At 37.6% G+C, this 15721-nt stretch overlaps 1 protein-coding gene across 1 annotated transcript in view; it reads right to left on the bottom strand.

Annotated features, from left to right (window-relative positions):
* Positions 1-1071: 1071 nt before the first annotated feature.
* The window catches only part of ASCC3 (activating signal cointegrator 1 complex subunit 3), a 273183-nt gene continuing 258533 nt past the window's right edge, over positions 1072-15721 (bottom strand). The window contains exons 37-41 of the mRNA XM_050893351.1: positions 11152-11303; positions 10489-10639; positions 4514-4720; positions 1776-1951; positions 1072-1677 (exon numbers count right to left, since the gene is read on the bottom strand). Of these exons, the coding sequence (XP_050749308.1) occupies positions 1530-1677; positions 1776-1951; positions 4514-4720; positions 10489-10639; positions 11152-11303 (834 nt within the window). The 3' untranslated portion in view covers positions 1072-1529. The remainder of the gene's footprint in view (positions 1678-1775; positions 1952-4513; positions 4721-10488; positions 10640-11151; positions 11304-15721) is intronic.

Here is a 15721-nt window from a genome sequence, read left to right as displayed (position 1 = left end):
GTGAGGGTGACCAAGTCCTGGCACAGGTTTTCCACAACAGGTTGTGGAGTCTTCATCCTTGGAGGTATTAAAAAGCAGTCTGGACATGGTCCTGGGCAACCAGCTCTAGGTGGCCCTGCTTGAGGAGGGGGGTTAGACCAGATGACCTCCAGAGGTCCCTTCCAACCTCAGCCGTTCTGTGATTCTATGTGGGTTGCAGCACCACCAGTGACTTTTTTTTTCTGGGAAGCTTCCAGGCAACAGCTTTGCTGTATTCTTTCCTCTGGTGAAACACAATGGAAATGATAGCAAAATGAACCCTCAGAGAGGTAATGCTTATCTGCTAAATGCAAAGCTGAACAAGTTCAAATTTTAAGGTCTAGTCTATTTGAGTGAAGATGCACAATGTTGTTGCAGTGCTTGCTGCTCAGCACCTTGAATCCCCTTAAGGCTGAGAAGAGGACTGACCTCAGGATGTGTAGATCTAGGTAAGCGGTCTCATCGCTGTATTGTGCAGAAGACAGATGCTGCTACCTTCTGCCTTCAGATTTATGTCTTGCAGGTGGAAGTGCCTCCATGGTACTGTCCCCGAGCTGGGCATCTCTTAGACACGACCTATCGTCTGGCAGAACTCTTCCTTGCTCATCAAGCCGTCTGTTGTAAGCCCCGGTTTTGGAGCTTCACTCTCCCTTATTTACAGAATGTAGTTGCCCACTTTAGCACTGAACCCTAGAATAGGACACTCGATTTTATATGCCTTAGCCCTTCAAAATTCAGGAAAAAACACTAAAGAAATCGTAAATACATAATATATATGTATGGTGTGTGTGTATATATATATGTATGTACATACATGTAAAGGGTAAAATTTAATTATGATCTATATAAATTGCATCATTGCTATACTGGAAATATTTTATACTATTTAGCATGCCTTTATAACCAGATTTACTGCATATATAATTCATACAAGTTTGTGAAATTTTTCCTTTAGATTATTGCCTTCAAAATGTAATATGCGTAAGAGGAGGATTTTGTTACTATATATCTGATATTTTACACTGAAAAATCTAATGCAAAACATTCTTATGGACATATTTTTATTAAACATGAAATATAACACATCCATCAATATTTTCAGCAGTTCTTAGATCAAATTTTGTATTTTTCCTTTAAATTAAAAAAGTTGACTCTTTAAACTACATTAATACATAGGCTACGGAACACTTTTCAAAATGAAGACTATAGCCCTAAATTTGCGCAAATTACAATATCTTTTAGTCTTTTATTTTGATGTGTCGAAATTCAGTTAACAATATGACTTCCGAAAGAAGAAAGATGAAACAAGAAAAGACAAATCTTCATAAAGGAGTAAGGCCACTGTGGCTAACTCTGTGTTACCAGAGTCAAGACAGTAGTCACTTTCAATTTCCTAGTTGTCTTGAGGTTTGAAGTTGGTTCCACTAAGGCGAACGCATTTTTGGATGTCCAGAATGACCAGATGTCTTAGCTGCAAGACCAGTTCTTTTGAACGGACTTTTCAGATCACCTTACTTCGGAGCCGGGTGACTCACAGCATCAGACACCTCTGTTGTGACTTGTGCTGAAGTACGGGCTGGTATAATGTTCAGGCAAATATCATACTGTTGGTCCATGCCAAGGTAACTGTCACTCATGAGATACAAAGTGTAGATACACCTAAAATGCAAAAAGCAGAATCGTTAGTTTGGAAATTAGGTCTTGACTACTTGGACAAGATAATCATTAAGAGAACTTAAATTGTAAATTTGTCATACTTTCCAGGAGTTTCTGGAGTATAAAAAGCAACAGAAACGGTGTTTCGGTTTCTGACATATCCAGTTCTTTTCAGGGCGATGAGTTCTTTTTTGTCGACTTCTCCCAATATCAAAAACCATCCTTCATCTTTAACTTTGGGGAATCGAGGAGCCACTGCTTTACTGTCTTGCTTTCCCTGTTGGGGAAAAGAAACAACTTAGTAACACTAGAAATCACCTTTCCAAAATGCCATTCTTCCTTGAATGAAAAACACCTCAAAAACACGTTGTCGTGAATTATTACATAAGACTGTAATTCGGCAAGACTAAAATATTTTTGTTATTTCTTTCCACATGAAGGTTTTTTACAAAACATAAAATCACAGTCCACAGAGAAAAACCCAGAATACGAGATACGATTCCACTTATTTTGTAAGCTATTAAAACTTGAATGGAAATACTGTTCCCTTTTTGTAATTTCATCTAATATATTCCAAATGCTATTCTCTGCAGAAGGGTTAATTGTAAACCTAGTGTCTTTAAATAAAGCTAAACAATATTGTTCAAGATTAATATAAAGACAAAAACAGCACTTGAAGTCTTTATTTGAGGTTGATATAGCAAAAGGAAAGATTATTTCAGTGATTCTTTAAGACAGTGACTTTACTGCTGAAAGCTGAAGATATAATGATGCACACTCAATCAGCATTCATTTCGTGTTCTGTAGATGGAAAGGTTTTACTGAAGATTTATACAGAAGAAAAAGCACCACCATAGCAATGAAGCTTCAGAAACAGTGTGATCCAGCTGTTTCTTACAAGAGAGGGATCAAATTCTAGGAGAGGTTTATAAGATAGTGATCACTGCATGAAATGCTCCTGCTCCCTTCTTTTCCGTGGCTTCTGGTTAGGAAAAGTCTCTGTCAGCAACTGGCACAGCAAACAGAATGACTTATGGAGGAGCTTTGACCCTTTTTCCTTCCTACAGATGAGACGGTCTCCCCTGGAAGCTATAGTGAACCTGCTGTAGTCAGGAGAAGAAGTCTTTTGGGAAAGAAGAATACTTTTCAAATACAATTCTTTAATTCACGTAAGTTAACTTCAGGATTTACAACAGAACACTTCATTATTACTTTTATCAAAATGAAGCTGTCTTAAGAGTCTCAGAACTAACATCTAAAACTGTTCTCTGCTTGTATCTTGAACTCTTCTTTGTATCTCAACAAAAATGCTGGTAATTATCATTCTTAGTTGTTTGAAATGTTAGAGAAATTCATTAGCAAAATTATAATCATGGTGGTCCATATGCCGCTCATGGTATGCAAATGACAAAAAATACATCTGTAAGTAAGTGATAGCTACATCGTCAGCAGTGCCTAATTTGCATGCAGGAGGCATGGTCTTAACTCTTCCAAGAGCTGACAAACAGGTACAAGGAGTTACTGCTGCGACGGGCAGAGCAGCTGGAAACCTGTGCCGCTGCTGGTGTTTCTGGCTTGGCACACGAAGACTTGCTGAGGGCCCAGTGCGGTGACCAGCCCAAGAGGAAACGGGATGTGGTTTAACTGGGCAAAGGGGTGGGACTGAAATTTAGGTGTGGAAAAGAATTGTATGTAGAAGTTGTTCTAGGAGCTGTTCAAAAAAGCTTCACACGTAAAATATGAGGAAAATATCCTCAGTAAAGACCTGAGGATGTGTTACGAGTAGATGCGTATTTATAGGTATGGGGCTGGTATGCAGTCTGGAGGTACACGGGAATATAATAGGGAAGCTTATAAACGGGTTTGGGGAAGCAGGATATGCAAGAGCATGAGTGGTAGGAGTTTGGGGCTGGCGAGTACTTAAATACTGCCTGTGAAGTTATCATCTCTACTGCCACTGCTTATAGTGCCCAAACAAATGAACTTTATGAGTTTCTGGTTTGTAAAAAATAATGACAGAATTTTTTCATTGACTTGAATTGGTCTAGGATTTTACCTTAAGAGTCTATTTACTACCCTATTGCAACCTGAAAAACCATTTGCTTCATTCCTGTCGTGGTTTAACCCCAGCCAGCAACTAAGCACCACACAGCTGCTTCCCCCTCCCCCCTCCCAGTGGGGTGGGGAGGAGGATCGGGAAAAAAGGTAAAACTTCTGGGTTGAGATAAGAACAGTTTAATAACTAAAGTGAAATAAAATATAATACTAACTACTACTAATAATAATTGTAATGAAAAGGCATATAACAACAACAAAAAAGAAATAAAACCCAAGAAAAGACAAGTGATACACAATGCAATTGCTCACCGCCCGCTGACCGATGCCCGAGCAGCGATCCACCCCTCCCGGCCAACTCCCCCCACTATATATACCGGGCATGACGTTCTATGGTATGGAATATCCCTTTGGCTAGTTCGGGTCAGCTGTCCTGGCTATGCTCCCTCCCAGCTTCTTGCACACCTGCTTGCTGGCAGAGCATGGGAAACTGAAAATCCTTAAGATAAGCGCTACTTAGCAACAACTAAAACATCAGCGTGTTATCAACATCATTCTCACACTAAATCCAAAACACAGCACTGTACCAGCTACTAGGAAGAGAATTAACTCGATCCCAGCCGAAACCAAGACAATTACTAACACAGAAAAGGCTTTGAAAGTGTTTATAATTATAATACTTAAACCATAAAAAAACCTGTTATGCTGTATAAAGCATTATTGATAATGTAAATGGATTATTGGAAACTTGTGCACTCGGGAAGGAAATGATAAATTAATCTACCTGATACCCCATCTGGGTTCTCTGCAGATTGATTTGGAGGACGTACTCTTGATCAGCATGTAATTTGATCCATCTTTTGTCATCTCGCGCGTCTGTTGTCAAAGAAGGAACAGGCACTTCGTTCTGTGGCTGAACTGGGTCATCCCAGCAGCCCTTAATGCTCAGGCTGACGTTTAGAATTGGCAAACGGCACAAGAAATTCCAAGCCTGTAGAAAAAACCAGTTCCCTCTGGATTACAAGACAATCTATACAATCATTTTCACTGTAACTAACAATTCAATGTGCAGTCTATATATTTATTCTATATTAATAATATGTTATTATGTATTAGATTAGCATATATAATTGTACGACTCGTAGTCATAAGCATAAAATACTTTTCATTAACCTCTTCCTCTACTTTCTTCTAAGCAAATAAAACAAACGTGAAACTCCTCAAGCACGTTACAGATGCCTCACTAAGATTACTGATGTCTGAACACAGGAAAAATTCCTTACCACTCCCAATTAAAGTATTTTTCCCCCATAAGCCACTTAAAAACTAGTATAATTAAGTTTTAAATTAAACTTCCTTAGCATAATCCATGAAGAACAAGTCACTGCAGTGCTAATTAGCAGTGGGCAAACCTCAGAGAGTTCAGAGGATCAGTTCAGATAATTAACCAAAAGTTCAACTGCATATCCAAAGTTATCCGTAGTTTTTTTCTTAAGGTTTTCTTGCATCGATCTGTACGAATCCTCCTTCTTACAGTCCTCCTGAGGAATCTTAAGTCTCTGTGGTTTCTCATGAACTGCAGCAGGCCCTCAACTTTCTCTCATCCTTGTACAGAGAACTGTTGTTAGAGGCATACAATTTGTGTAGCCGAACATGACACTCTCTTCAACCTTAAAGAGGCATCCTGAAAATGCAGCCCTATGTGTCTCTCATTTTGGTCTCTATCAGACAAGGAAAAGCAGCTCTGAGAAGCTGTGACAAAAATGGAGGGGAGTAATGCAGGCTTTCATTTAGTAAAAAGAAAATCAGGATGTCCACTCAATGAAATTTGTTAGGAAGAAGAAATGGAAAAATGGGCTGTGGAAGGGAGGCAGTGATTTGTGGCCTCACTATGGCTGAGAAAGATGGATGAGGCTGGCACTGGAGGGAAAAAAACAAAGGACCAAGAACCACCCTCTGCCCTGCCCTCCTTCCCCTCCACTCCCAAAACAAAACAGGAATCAGCACTTCACCCATGTTTTCAAACAACACATATGAAAAGCTAGAGGCTGGGAAGGAGAGGAAGGAAAGAAGAATATTGGTCTTGGTGAAGAGCCAGCAGATGTCCAAACGGGAACCTGTGGGAACGAAGAGGGTAGGCATAGTCGCATGGGCAATACTGGCAGGGAACAGAAATGTTTTTTCTGGAAAAAGACTAAAGTATATTTTATTTTTCGTGTATTGGTTTGACCACCTTGTGTTTCAACAAAATCTGTTTTCATTTAGATTGTGCTTGATGTGTCTCTGATTACTTTTTCTGTGCTGGAAGATCTAGAGCCCTAATAAAAGCTCAGTTTGCTTTTTGGAGACATCACTGCCATGATTCATACTGACAGTAATGGTGTATGTTAATACATAGTTAGGGATGCGGCAGCCAGGGTAAGCAGAGCTAAGATCGCACTGCCGTAGCAAAAGGTGGTGCCGTCCCTCTCTCCAACATCCTCCCCACCAGCTAGCTGTCCCCCTCTCCTTCCCCGATACGTTGGCACTACCATGCTGTGATTGTGCAGCTAGATGGATCAGCTTGCTAATCATTTTGGTGACAGCGTGAACTTAGATCAGCTTAAAGCTGACTGTGGAAGCATATTCTCTAATCCTGTGAGTACTCTGAATAAGCATGAACCTTCAGTGCCACTGAAAGAAGTGGTCCAGCCTCCTCCCCTGCTGGCACAAGCATTCACGTAGCCTCTTGGCTACAGGCCATTCTGACTGTTAGCAAGAGGGTTGATAAGATCCCTCCTCCCCTTGTCCGGAGATGCTCGTTCCCACCTCCTCGCCCGAACCAGCCACAGCGTTTGTGCAGCTGTGCAGTCAGCTGGGTCAGGAGAGGTGAAAATGGCATGGGGAGGGCAGCACTGCCCATTTCGGCTGCAGCCCAGACTTATGTTGGATTAAAATGGCTGCATTACAAGAGCCTGGCTGAACTAAATGAGAAAACTGATTTAGGCTAAAACTAATCTCTCTCTCTCTTCCCTCTTCTGTGTGCTGCATGAACAGCTGTGTCTGTTCAATGGAGAAGGTGGGGAGGGCCAGCTGTGAGCGCTCAGGCACTGCAGTGTAAAAGCAGGGGACACCGATGAATTGGACTGATGTTCTTAATAGTGCCTTAGCTAAGAAAGGACAGGAAAATTATAACAGAAATAAACAGCTAGAATGTTAAGGGAAAAGATATCCCTCTTTGTGCCAACTCTGAAAGGGAAAAGGGGGAAAAAAAGGCAGCACCTTGAAGAAGGAGAAAAAACACCACAGGCATTCTTAATTAATTAGTTGTTGCCAGGATTTTGCTACGTTTAACACACAAGACATTACTAAAATCACCTCCAGCAGATCACACTGGATGAGACAACTTGAGTAGTAACACCTTAACTGGCAAATGATTTTATGTTTAATGTAAAGGTTCTTAAGATGAAGCTTACTGTAGGAACTGTGCAGACCTACTGTGTGAGACACTCCATGAAACAAAGCAGTATACTTCTGCTGTGTTCAGTAGAGGCACCCTAATATATACCAACCCGGTGATCACCCCTTTGGTTATACTTTAGATATCTTTTACCTGGAAAACTTTCATGTGTACTATCTCAGAAGACAAGACCTGTTACAATTATGTTAGAACAAAGTTTAATTTCAGCGGAGATCATAATGTATTAACTCCTTTAGTGGTGTTACCTGTCGCGCTGTTGAAGACTATGATTTGGTCTGGTTTATACTGTACAACCCCAACCTATTCTATTTGTCAAAGGCTGTCATGTCCTCATGTAGCTTTTACAGTGCACACAATCCAAAGTAACTCTGAGTAACTTTCTAATTAGATAAGAAAGTAGTTGTAATATGTCATTCTCCAGGCCTCGTGCATTTGAAAATTAAAGGCAAAGTTAGTACTGCTTGATCATTGATACAGTATGCACAGCAGGCTGCCTTTTTATCATCCATGCAACGTGGAGAAAATGAAGAAATGCTTTTCTTACTGAGGAAAAATGTCAAGTAGTAGCAGCTGAAAATGAAAAAGAAGATTATAGGAACACAGATACTTCCAGAGTAAAAGCAGCTAATAGTACAGCAGGGATAATATTTTTTTCAATCTTGAGGTTTCTTTTTTCTTTTTCAATACTATAAATATCAGCTTAGTATTTTAAAAGGTGCCTAATGCCTAAGTGACTTAGAAACTGAAAAAGAAGAAATATGATTCAGAATGAATCACTGAAACAAACATGGAGCTTAGCCCAAAGATCAGAGTTACAGTCTAAATAGTTTTTGAATTTAGGCTGTCAGCTTTTAAAGCCCTGCTGACTTTCAATGAGGCTTAGGATTATAACTAACTTTTGGAAAATTAAACTCAGGCTCCCACGTCACTTAGGTATTTCTTCACAATTTACTGTTTTTTTTGCTGTATAGGATGGCAAAAGCACATATTATCTCCTTTTAAATATATCACCATGCCCAATGTGTGCATGTACATATATACTCTATATATATTTACCTACCAAACCCATAGATTCAAATCACAATCACATGAGAAATTCTTCATGAACCTTTGATAACATCATTAGCATTTTTGCCAATAATCTGTCTCCCCAGGACTTAGCCTAATATTCCAAATCCATGAGCAGCTTCAAGAGCTGCTATTTAAAAATTAATTACCAATCTGCTTAAAAGACATTTTCTTCTTTCCAAATGTGAAATGTCTTCCTTTTCCTGTCTGCCTCAAATTTATGTAAAGCTCAAGCTGTTTTTACCAGTTTCATGCTAGAAACAGGTTTAAGATATAGGTTCAATATAATGTGAGTGAGAAGTGAAAGGTTTGTTAGGAAAATAATGTTTTTGGCAATTTAGTGGTGTACTTACCACTTTATTTGACTTTGTTCAGGTCTGGTGCCAGAATGCTAGGCTTAAACTCTGTAATCTTACATTCTTTCTTTACAGAAAATATATCATAAATATGCATTCTTTATTGAAGAATTTTTCTCTTGGTTGGCCACTGTCTAAGTGTGCACTGAAAGACTTTACATATGAAGAGACTCAACAGGCAGTCTCAATATGAATTTTAATTCTGTGCAAGGTATTACAATAGCTTTTTTCCTGAAAAAAATGCCACAAAGAATATAAAATATTGGTATAAAGGTTTCACATTTGCAATGACCTGCATAATACAGTCATGGCTTTGCTATACCCAATATGGCCATTCCCAACTCACGGAAATGAAACTTTCTCCTTATATCATGCTAAGACATCATGTTTTTCCATCTTACATGCATCTGTATTTACAAACATACATATATAGAGACACAGAGTCATTCGCAGTGTGAACGTACACACCACATACACACAAGCTATTTTTGAAGAAACTGCTAAGACATTTCAATACCAGCCAAACATATTTATCTGAGGATTAATCTTCATCTATTGAATCAGACGAGAACACTGCCATGCATACAATTATTTAATTAGCAGCCAAATCCTCTGCCAGTCAGCAGCCGTTCCAGGCATACTGATGGGGCAGTAGATGCAAATCTCACAGTAGTACTGCTTTTTCTCATTACTACTGCAATTAGCACTTAAATTGATGCTTTAAACATACTAATTTCTGGAATAATTCAGGATTTGTATGTTACCTGGGATCGCCTCACTGCAGAGACGACACCAGATTGCTACGCAAATTGAAGCACTTTTGAGCCAAATAACCATCATCATATCAGACAGAGCCAATTTGCATTTGCTTTTAAAGATAACAGAATGGCAATTTATGCAAATAAATTAAGTAAGTTTACTTCTGAGTTCTCCCTGAACTAATTATAACAATGTTCTAATTTTTTATCACATCTAAAAGTTGGACTGAAATCAATGTGTATTATGTTAGAAATCTGTTGGTAAAGGAAGCCTTGTTTTGATGTCAATACATTTTCTTAATTCAAAATTTTGATGTTAATTTAGTTACAAATGCAGATGTCTGTTATAGACATTTAAGTACTTTTCTTCTTGTTTGCATACCAGTAAAAGGTTTAACTGAAGCTGAACAGTCAAACACAGGACATATTGCTGTCCTTTTATATATTCAAATAAAAAACATTTGAAGTATAGCTTTTGAAGTTTTCATCTTTCGTACATTTATTTGAAATCAATAGGCTTAGCATGTGATGAATACTATGGAATACAGCTGTCCTTTGCTGGGAACAGCTTGAAAATCAAACTGGAAATAAGACTCTAGCAGCCTCAACATTTTGGAATAGTATTTTTTTCTTCCGCCTGTGAAGTGTGAAATTTTCATCTGCTTTTTCTGTTTCAAATAGAAAATGACTGCTGGATCTTTTACTAAGGGTATTCTCAGAAAAAATGGTCTTTGACAGACCACTTCAGAAACTAGCTACGATGACATTTGCAATGCATGTATTCCTAGTGCATAGCTGGCTATGAAAAGGTGGATAACACTTAGCAGATTGAATGACCTAGAGAAGCATCTTTAGAGGAAAGAGATGTGGTAATATCAGCCATAAACCAGACTCTGTTACTGTTTAGCAGGGAATAAGTGAAAATAATATTAAGAAAACAGGCAGAGAAGAACCTTTGTAAAGCTAGCAGTACCTTGAAATTAGAGCAATGAATGTGTTGCACTTTATACAGAACATCACATGATATTTGCTGAAGGGAAGTGAAGGGAGTATTTCTTTTCCCAACTACTCTTCCTTTCCAATCACATTGATAATGACCACGGATAGAAAGTATTACCTGTGAAATGTGTGCTGTTTGCAATTCACTGTCCACAATGGAAGCAAAAACATTCTCTTTTCCCTCGCAGGCAGCCATTAGTTCGGGAAGACACTCGATAGGTCCTTGGTAACCACCATGCACACTCTTCCTTTTGCCTTGGCTCCACTTCCTGACACAGACAGCAAAACATATGCCCAGGGAGGGAAAGCAAACATTTGTTTTCAGTTGTTTTGGTGGTAAAACTTGATTCTGGTTTCTGTTATTAAATGCTGGTCATTTATTTTTGGGTAGCATTAAGTACTGCATCATCTAGGCATCTATAGAGCTTAGCATTATCTATGATATTAAGACCGATACTAATGTATTTCTGTAATGGATTAAAATAGAGAGATAATTACTATACAGAGTTAGATTTCTTAGGACTTGGAACCCTTCCAGTGATCTCTTGTTAATTTGTCTGGAATCATGGTTCTCAAAATAATCTGTGGGGGTTAATTAATCAATGAATATTGAAAACAGAAACAGAAACTCCATTTGGGAAAGCATCACTGTGAAAGAATGAGTTCTGCTTCTGGTGCATTAATGAACATTCTTGGGCACAACAATGACAATTCAAACACAATCAGCAGTCAGAAGTGGAATGAAATTGCAAACCTGCAAATGCCTAGAAGACTTACATACCGAAAAAGGTAAAGGTGGTGTAGCTCTATATTGGGCAAAGTAAGCAGGGAAGAGTCATGTATCCATCTACCCTGAACCACCATCTGCACCAGACTGGTTATATTCAGAGCAGTCACCAGCCAGCCATGATGTGCTGCAACATCCAGCATTGCCTAATCAAAGGAGACATATATAAAAAAAAAAGAATGCAAGTATAATTGTGTACCTGGTTCATACAAGTAAGAGCATTTATTTAATGTTTAACGTACAGGAATTTCTAGGCCTTCAACACAGGAATTCACTTCAACCTCTACTGATGGCAGTAGGCACCTTTTAAATTAACCTTGAAAAAAGATGGATTAAATCCTGTATCATCATCATCATCACCTCACCCTTGAAAAGGTAATTTACACCGTGTTTTTGGGGGTGAGAGCAGAAGGTGGGGTCTTCTCCTTACAAATAACCTCTCTTTTACATAATCCAACTCAGAATGAAAGGAATAAATCTCAAAGTTTATTGTAAAGGAAGAAGTTACAATTAACTGCAGTATTGGCTTATATTTTGACATTAGAGCTTTGCCAGAATTGCGTAATTATTAAAAAATTCTTGAACTATTTAAGAACAACAACAACAACATACTTACTTTTGTTCAAAAATTAATACTAATGTCACTTACCTGTAGCAGTTATTATTCCCATTTTAACCTAAGGACTTAAAAAATCTCTTCAATTGGACTAGATAAAACCACTAAAATTTAGCTTAATGAGCATTTTTGAGGTTTTGTTCAACACTGACACCTAACTTGAAATCTTGAAGAAAGATTACAAAATAGCTAACAGTTTAGCTAGGGTGAGTAAGAGCAGTCAGAAATAACAAGGATTTCACCCTTTGCATTGTAAACAGTTGACTGTCTTCGCTGTCTCTCCTTTGGCATCTCTATCCTGAATCTGAAAAGCTTTCCCAAAGTACATAAAAAACCCAAGCAAACAAAAAACCCCTCTCCAGCTACACATCACACTTTAAAGTGTTAATGATCATCCTGCCTTCTATGTCTTGAGAGTTTCTGTTCCATTTCTACTTACTATGTTTTCGACTATACAAGTAAAAGCTATACTATAAGTATCACTAGCATAAAGATCTAGATCTGCAAAATTCAGTACGGATTGTGCATTGCGAGTGGCCCCATTGACATGAAAAAATTGTTATGCTTGCTTTTTTCCTGACTGGACTTAAATTCTGTGTGGTTAGTCTGAAAGAGAATTTAAGAGTTCTTCCAAAGGAGAAAGGACCAAACATGAGCTTTTGGTTTCAACATTTTTTTTTTTATATAGTAAATGCAGTTATTTGAATATAGAGTATACTTTTCACCCTGTCTAGAGTACATTAAAACAATTATTATGATTTATAGAAGCACTTCAGCTGGTGAAGAAAATTATGCTATAATATGTTAGTTGTCTTGCTTGTTTTGTTGTTCAATATCATTACGATCACAATAAAGTGTGGGTCCTCATATTACAACACTCTAATTCAGTAGAAAGTCATGTATTTAAAAGTGGTTTGCCATGTAGGAAATTTGGAGTTTGATTAAAATACTAGAAAATGTTTTTTAAGAAAGCAAGAAAAGAGTCTGGTATATTGAACAGTTTCAACACTTCTTTAAATACCATCTTCTTGGTTTTAGGAGAGTTGTAGTTCGATTTTAGGACTAGGCTTAAGATGTTTCCATGGGTTTTTCTTTTAAAGACAAATGATATTGTTTGATACTTCCTTAGACAGCAGATACCTGCATCATTTTAACTTATTTTCCAGCCACTAGTGTAATGAGGAGAAGCTGTCTATGTAAGTCTTTACATTTAATCAAATGTTTTACAGACAAACAAAAGGCAGCATTTACTTAAGGCAAACTAAACAGTGAAATCTTCTTTAAACAAAGGAGTTGTTTACACACGCAGAGCTATTTCAATTAAATTACACTGATTCTGGAGAAATACTGAGTTTAAAGACACAAGTTAGTTGCAGTCCTGGCCAGTCACACAGTTTATTTTAGCAGTTTACAATGCAATTTCAACAGGTTTTATTCCAGATCGGGGTGATAAGATCAGTGACACTTAGAAAAATATTTAAAGTGTTACCCCGTATTACACAAATGTTGTCTCATTTCTCATGAATTGTGGATAAAGTGCCTTTCAGCTAATAAAGATCTAGATTTAACATTTAACTTGTCTTTTTTGAAGGAAGAGCCATAGCACGCTGAAACACTCTAATGACATTCCTAGTGACCCTAGAAATAGTACCTCACAGCACAACATTAATGGTTTCCTTTTTCTGTCTTTTCACTTGGCTTGCCAAGGTGATTTCCAGGTATGATTATTTTTACCAAATGGAAAATAAAATTATGTTAGAAATTACATTTGAAAGGAGCAGCTTCATGGCCTGTAGATTTATGTGTTGGTTCACAAGATTTTTAGTCAGATAAAGAGGGAATTGTTCTCAGCTTGTATCAGAGTGAAGTCCGTCTTTTAAATGTACAGGGCGAGTCGCTCTTTACCCGCTTCCACATTTGAAAATGTATTGAAGCCTACACACACAGTACAGTCTGTGTCTCTGAGCGTGTTACTGAGACAGTATGGTATCTCTCTCCTATTCTCCACTACCTGATTCTTGTTCTTTCCTTTCTGCTATTCTGACATAGCCTGAAACATCGTGTTCCTCAGTGACGAGACTGCTGTATATACGTGAAGAATAATGGGTGCATAGATATCCTGTCTCTTCCATGAGCAGCAAGAAGAACACAGTAAGTTGTATTTTTAGTCAGCATGAAGCAGTGGTATTTTCACAAAATGCTTCTGAGGATACATGCATAACACTGTTTTCATTGTTTTCTTCCTTTTTTAAAAAAAAAAAAAAAAATCTATTCCCCTACCCCCACCCCTTTTAACAGAGGTTTGAAAAGGGGAAAGGAAGAGAGAAGATGTAAGAGAAAGATAAATCTAAAACAAGCTATACACTGAAATTAACTGGAGGATCCTTTCACATAGAAAATCTCCTAGAAATTGATAGAGGCCTACAGATAGATATCCCGTAGGGAGTAAGGAAAGCCTGTGTGTGTGAGACTCTGTGTTCCACATTGTTATAATGAATCCACATGGCAAATCCTCTTTTCCTCCTTATTTTCTGCTTCTTCACCCATAGAATTTATTCACAGCATCTCTATCTGGATGTGAAATCCAAGACAGTGACATTGTGAAAAAGTCAGAACAATGGTAAAGTTGGCTTGTTTCATCTGCTGCCTTGGAAACCCGCACACGTTTCATTTTCTGCTAAGTGTAAAACACACAGATGTTTGATACTTAAATGGTTATTGAAATTCCTATAAATACTCAAGGTAACAAACTGAGCCATTCCCCTATCTCCAAATTAGCTATACAAAATGTAGCAACTAAATACAGAAAATAATATAAAAGCCAAAAGGAAAAATAAGGATTTAATATTTATATTATCTGATGAATAACATTTAGTCTCTCTAGTTTCTCCAGTTGCTACTTGTTTGCTTTGTTGTTGTTGTTTTTAAGTACAAACCAGTATTATTTTCTAGAAATTTGTGGCTTCTTAACTTTAACTCTTATTTGGCAAAGTAAGTAATTTCTAAATACCTTATAGTTGATAAGATTGGAACAGATTAAGAATATTATTCTAAACTGAGAAATGGCACAAACTGGTTATCTGCCTTTCTAGCCTCAGAATTTCATGCCGACACAGGATAATTTCATCATAGAGAAAAAATTAAGGGAAGAGGACAGTGAGTGCAAGAAATGAAACAACAAAACTGTTATAAAGATGCTTTTACTTACAGAAAAAACATACAAATATTTTTTGGTAAACCAACAAGTTAAAAAAAACAGCCCTAAGCCCACCACTTTTTAATCTAAAGTAGAAAAGATGGGGTAAACAGATGGAGTCAAGGGAAATATTGCTTGTTATAATGAAAAATATGTTTACCTTCATCTTATTTGGGCCTCTTCCTGCACTTAGGAGAATAAAAGCAGAGGCCTATACTGAGACGGGTTTTAATGAAAGAATCAGGCGTTAGCTTTTAAGCCTTTAAAGTGTCATACTTGGACAACCACAAAGTAATAATAGCAATTAGTGACACATCCTTTAACATTTTTTATGTTATTATCAAAAATAGCTTGGTTTGTACCAACACAGGAAGCAACAAGCTATAAACCGTGGCAGGGGTAGGGCAAAAATGCTGATGCTCAATAACTGATTGATGTAGGTGTACCTGTCAGGTATGGCAAAAATCTTCATTTTGATGATATTCAGAATTGAATGTCAAAGTGTTTGGATTAAAATCTTGGTATTTCTTTCTTCATTCCAGGAGTGCATTAATATGAAACCCTCAGCATCTATTATCAGGTTTCCATCATCTTATTTTCAGGAGCAGTGTTGGTTATCCTTAAGTACTGAATTATTTAAACTGATCAAATTGTACCTTTCTGGTCTAAAATGAAGCTGAAATTTAACAGTCTGTCTCTTTTTAGCCAAAGTTACTACCGATGCTTGGAATTTAAATTATGGTTTATAATTC

Source organism: Gymnogyps californianus, chromosome 3 (genome assembly GCF_018139145.2).
Source record: "Gymnogyps californianus isolate 813 chromosome 3, ASM1813914v2, whole genome shotgun sequence".
In the NCBI taxonomy this organism is placed as follows: domain Eukaryota; kingdom Metazoa; phylum Chordata; class Aves; order Accipitriformes; family Cathartidae; genus Gymnogyps; species Gymnogyps californianus.
This window is presented reverse-complemented; position numbering and strand designations above follow the sequence as displayed.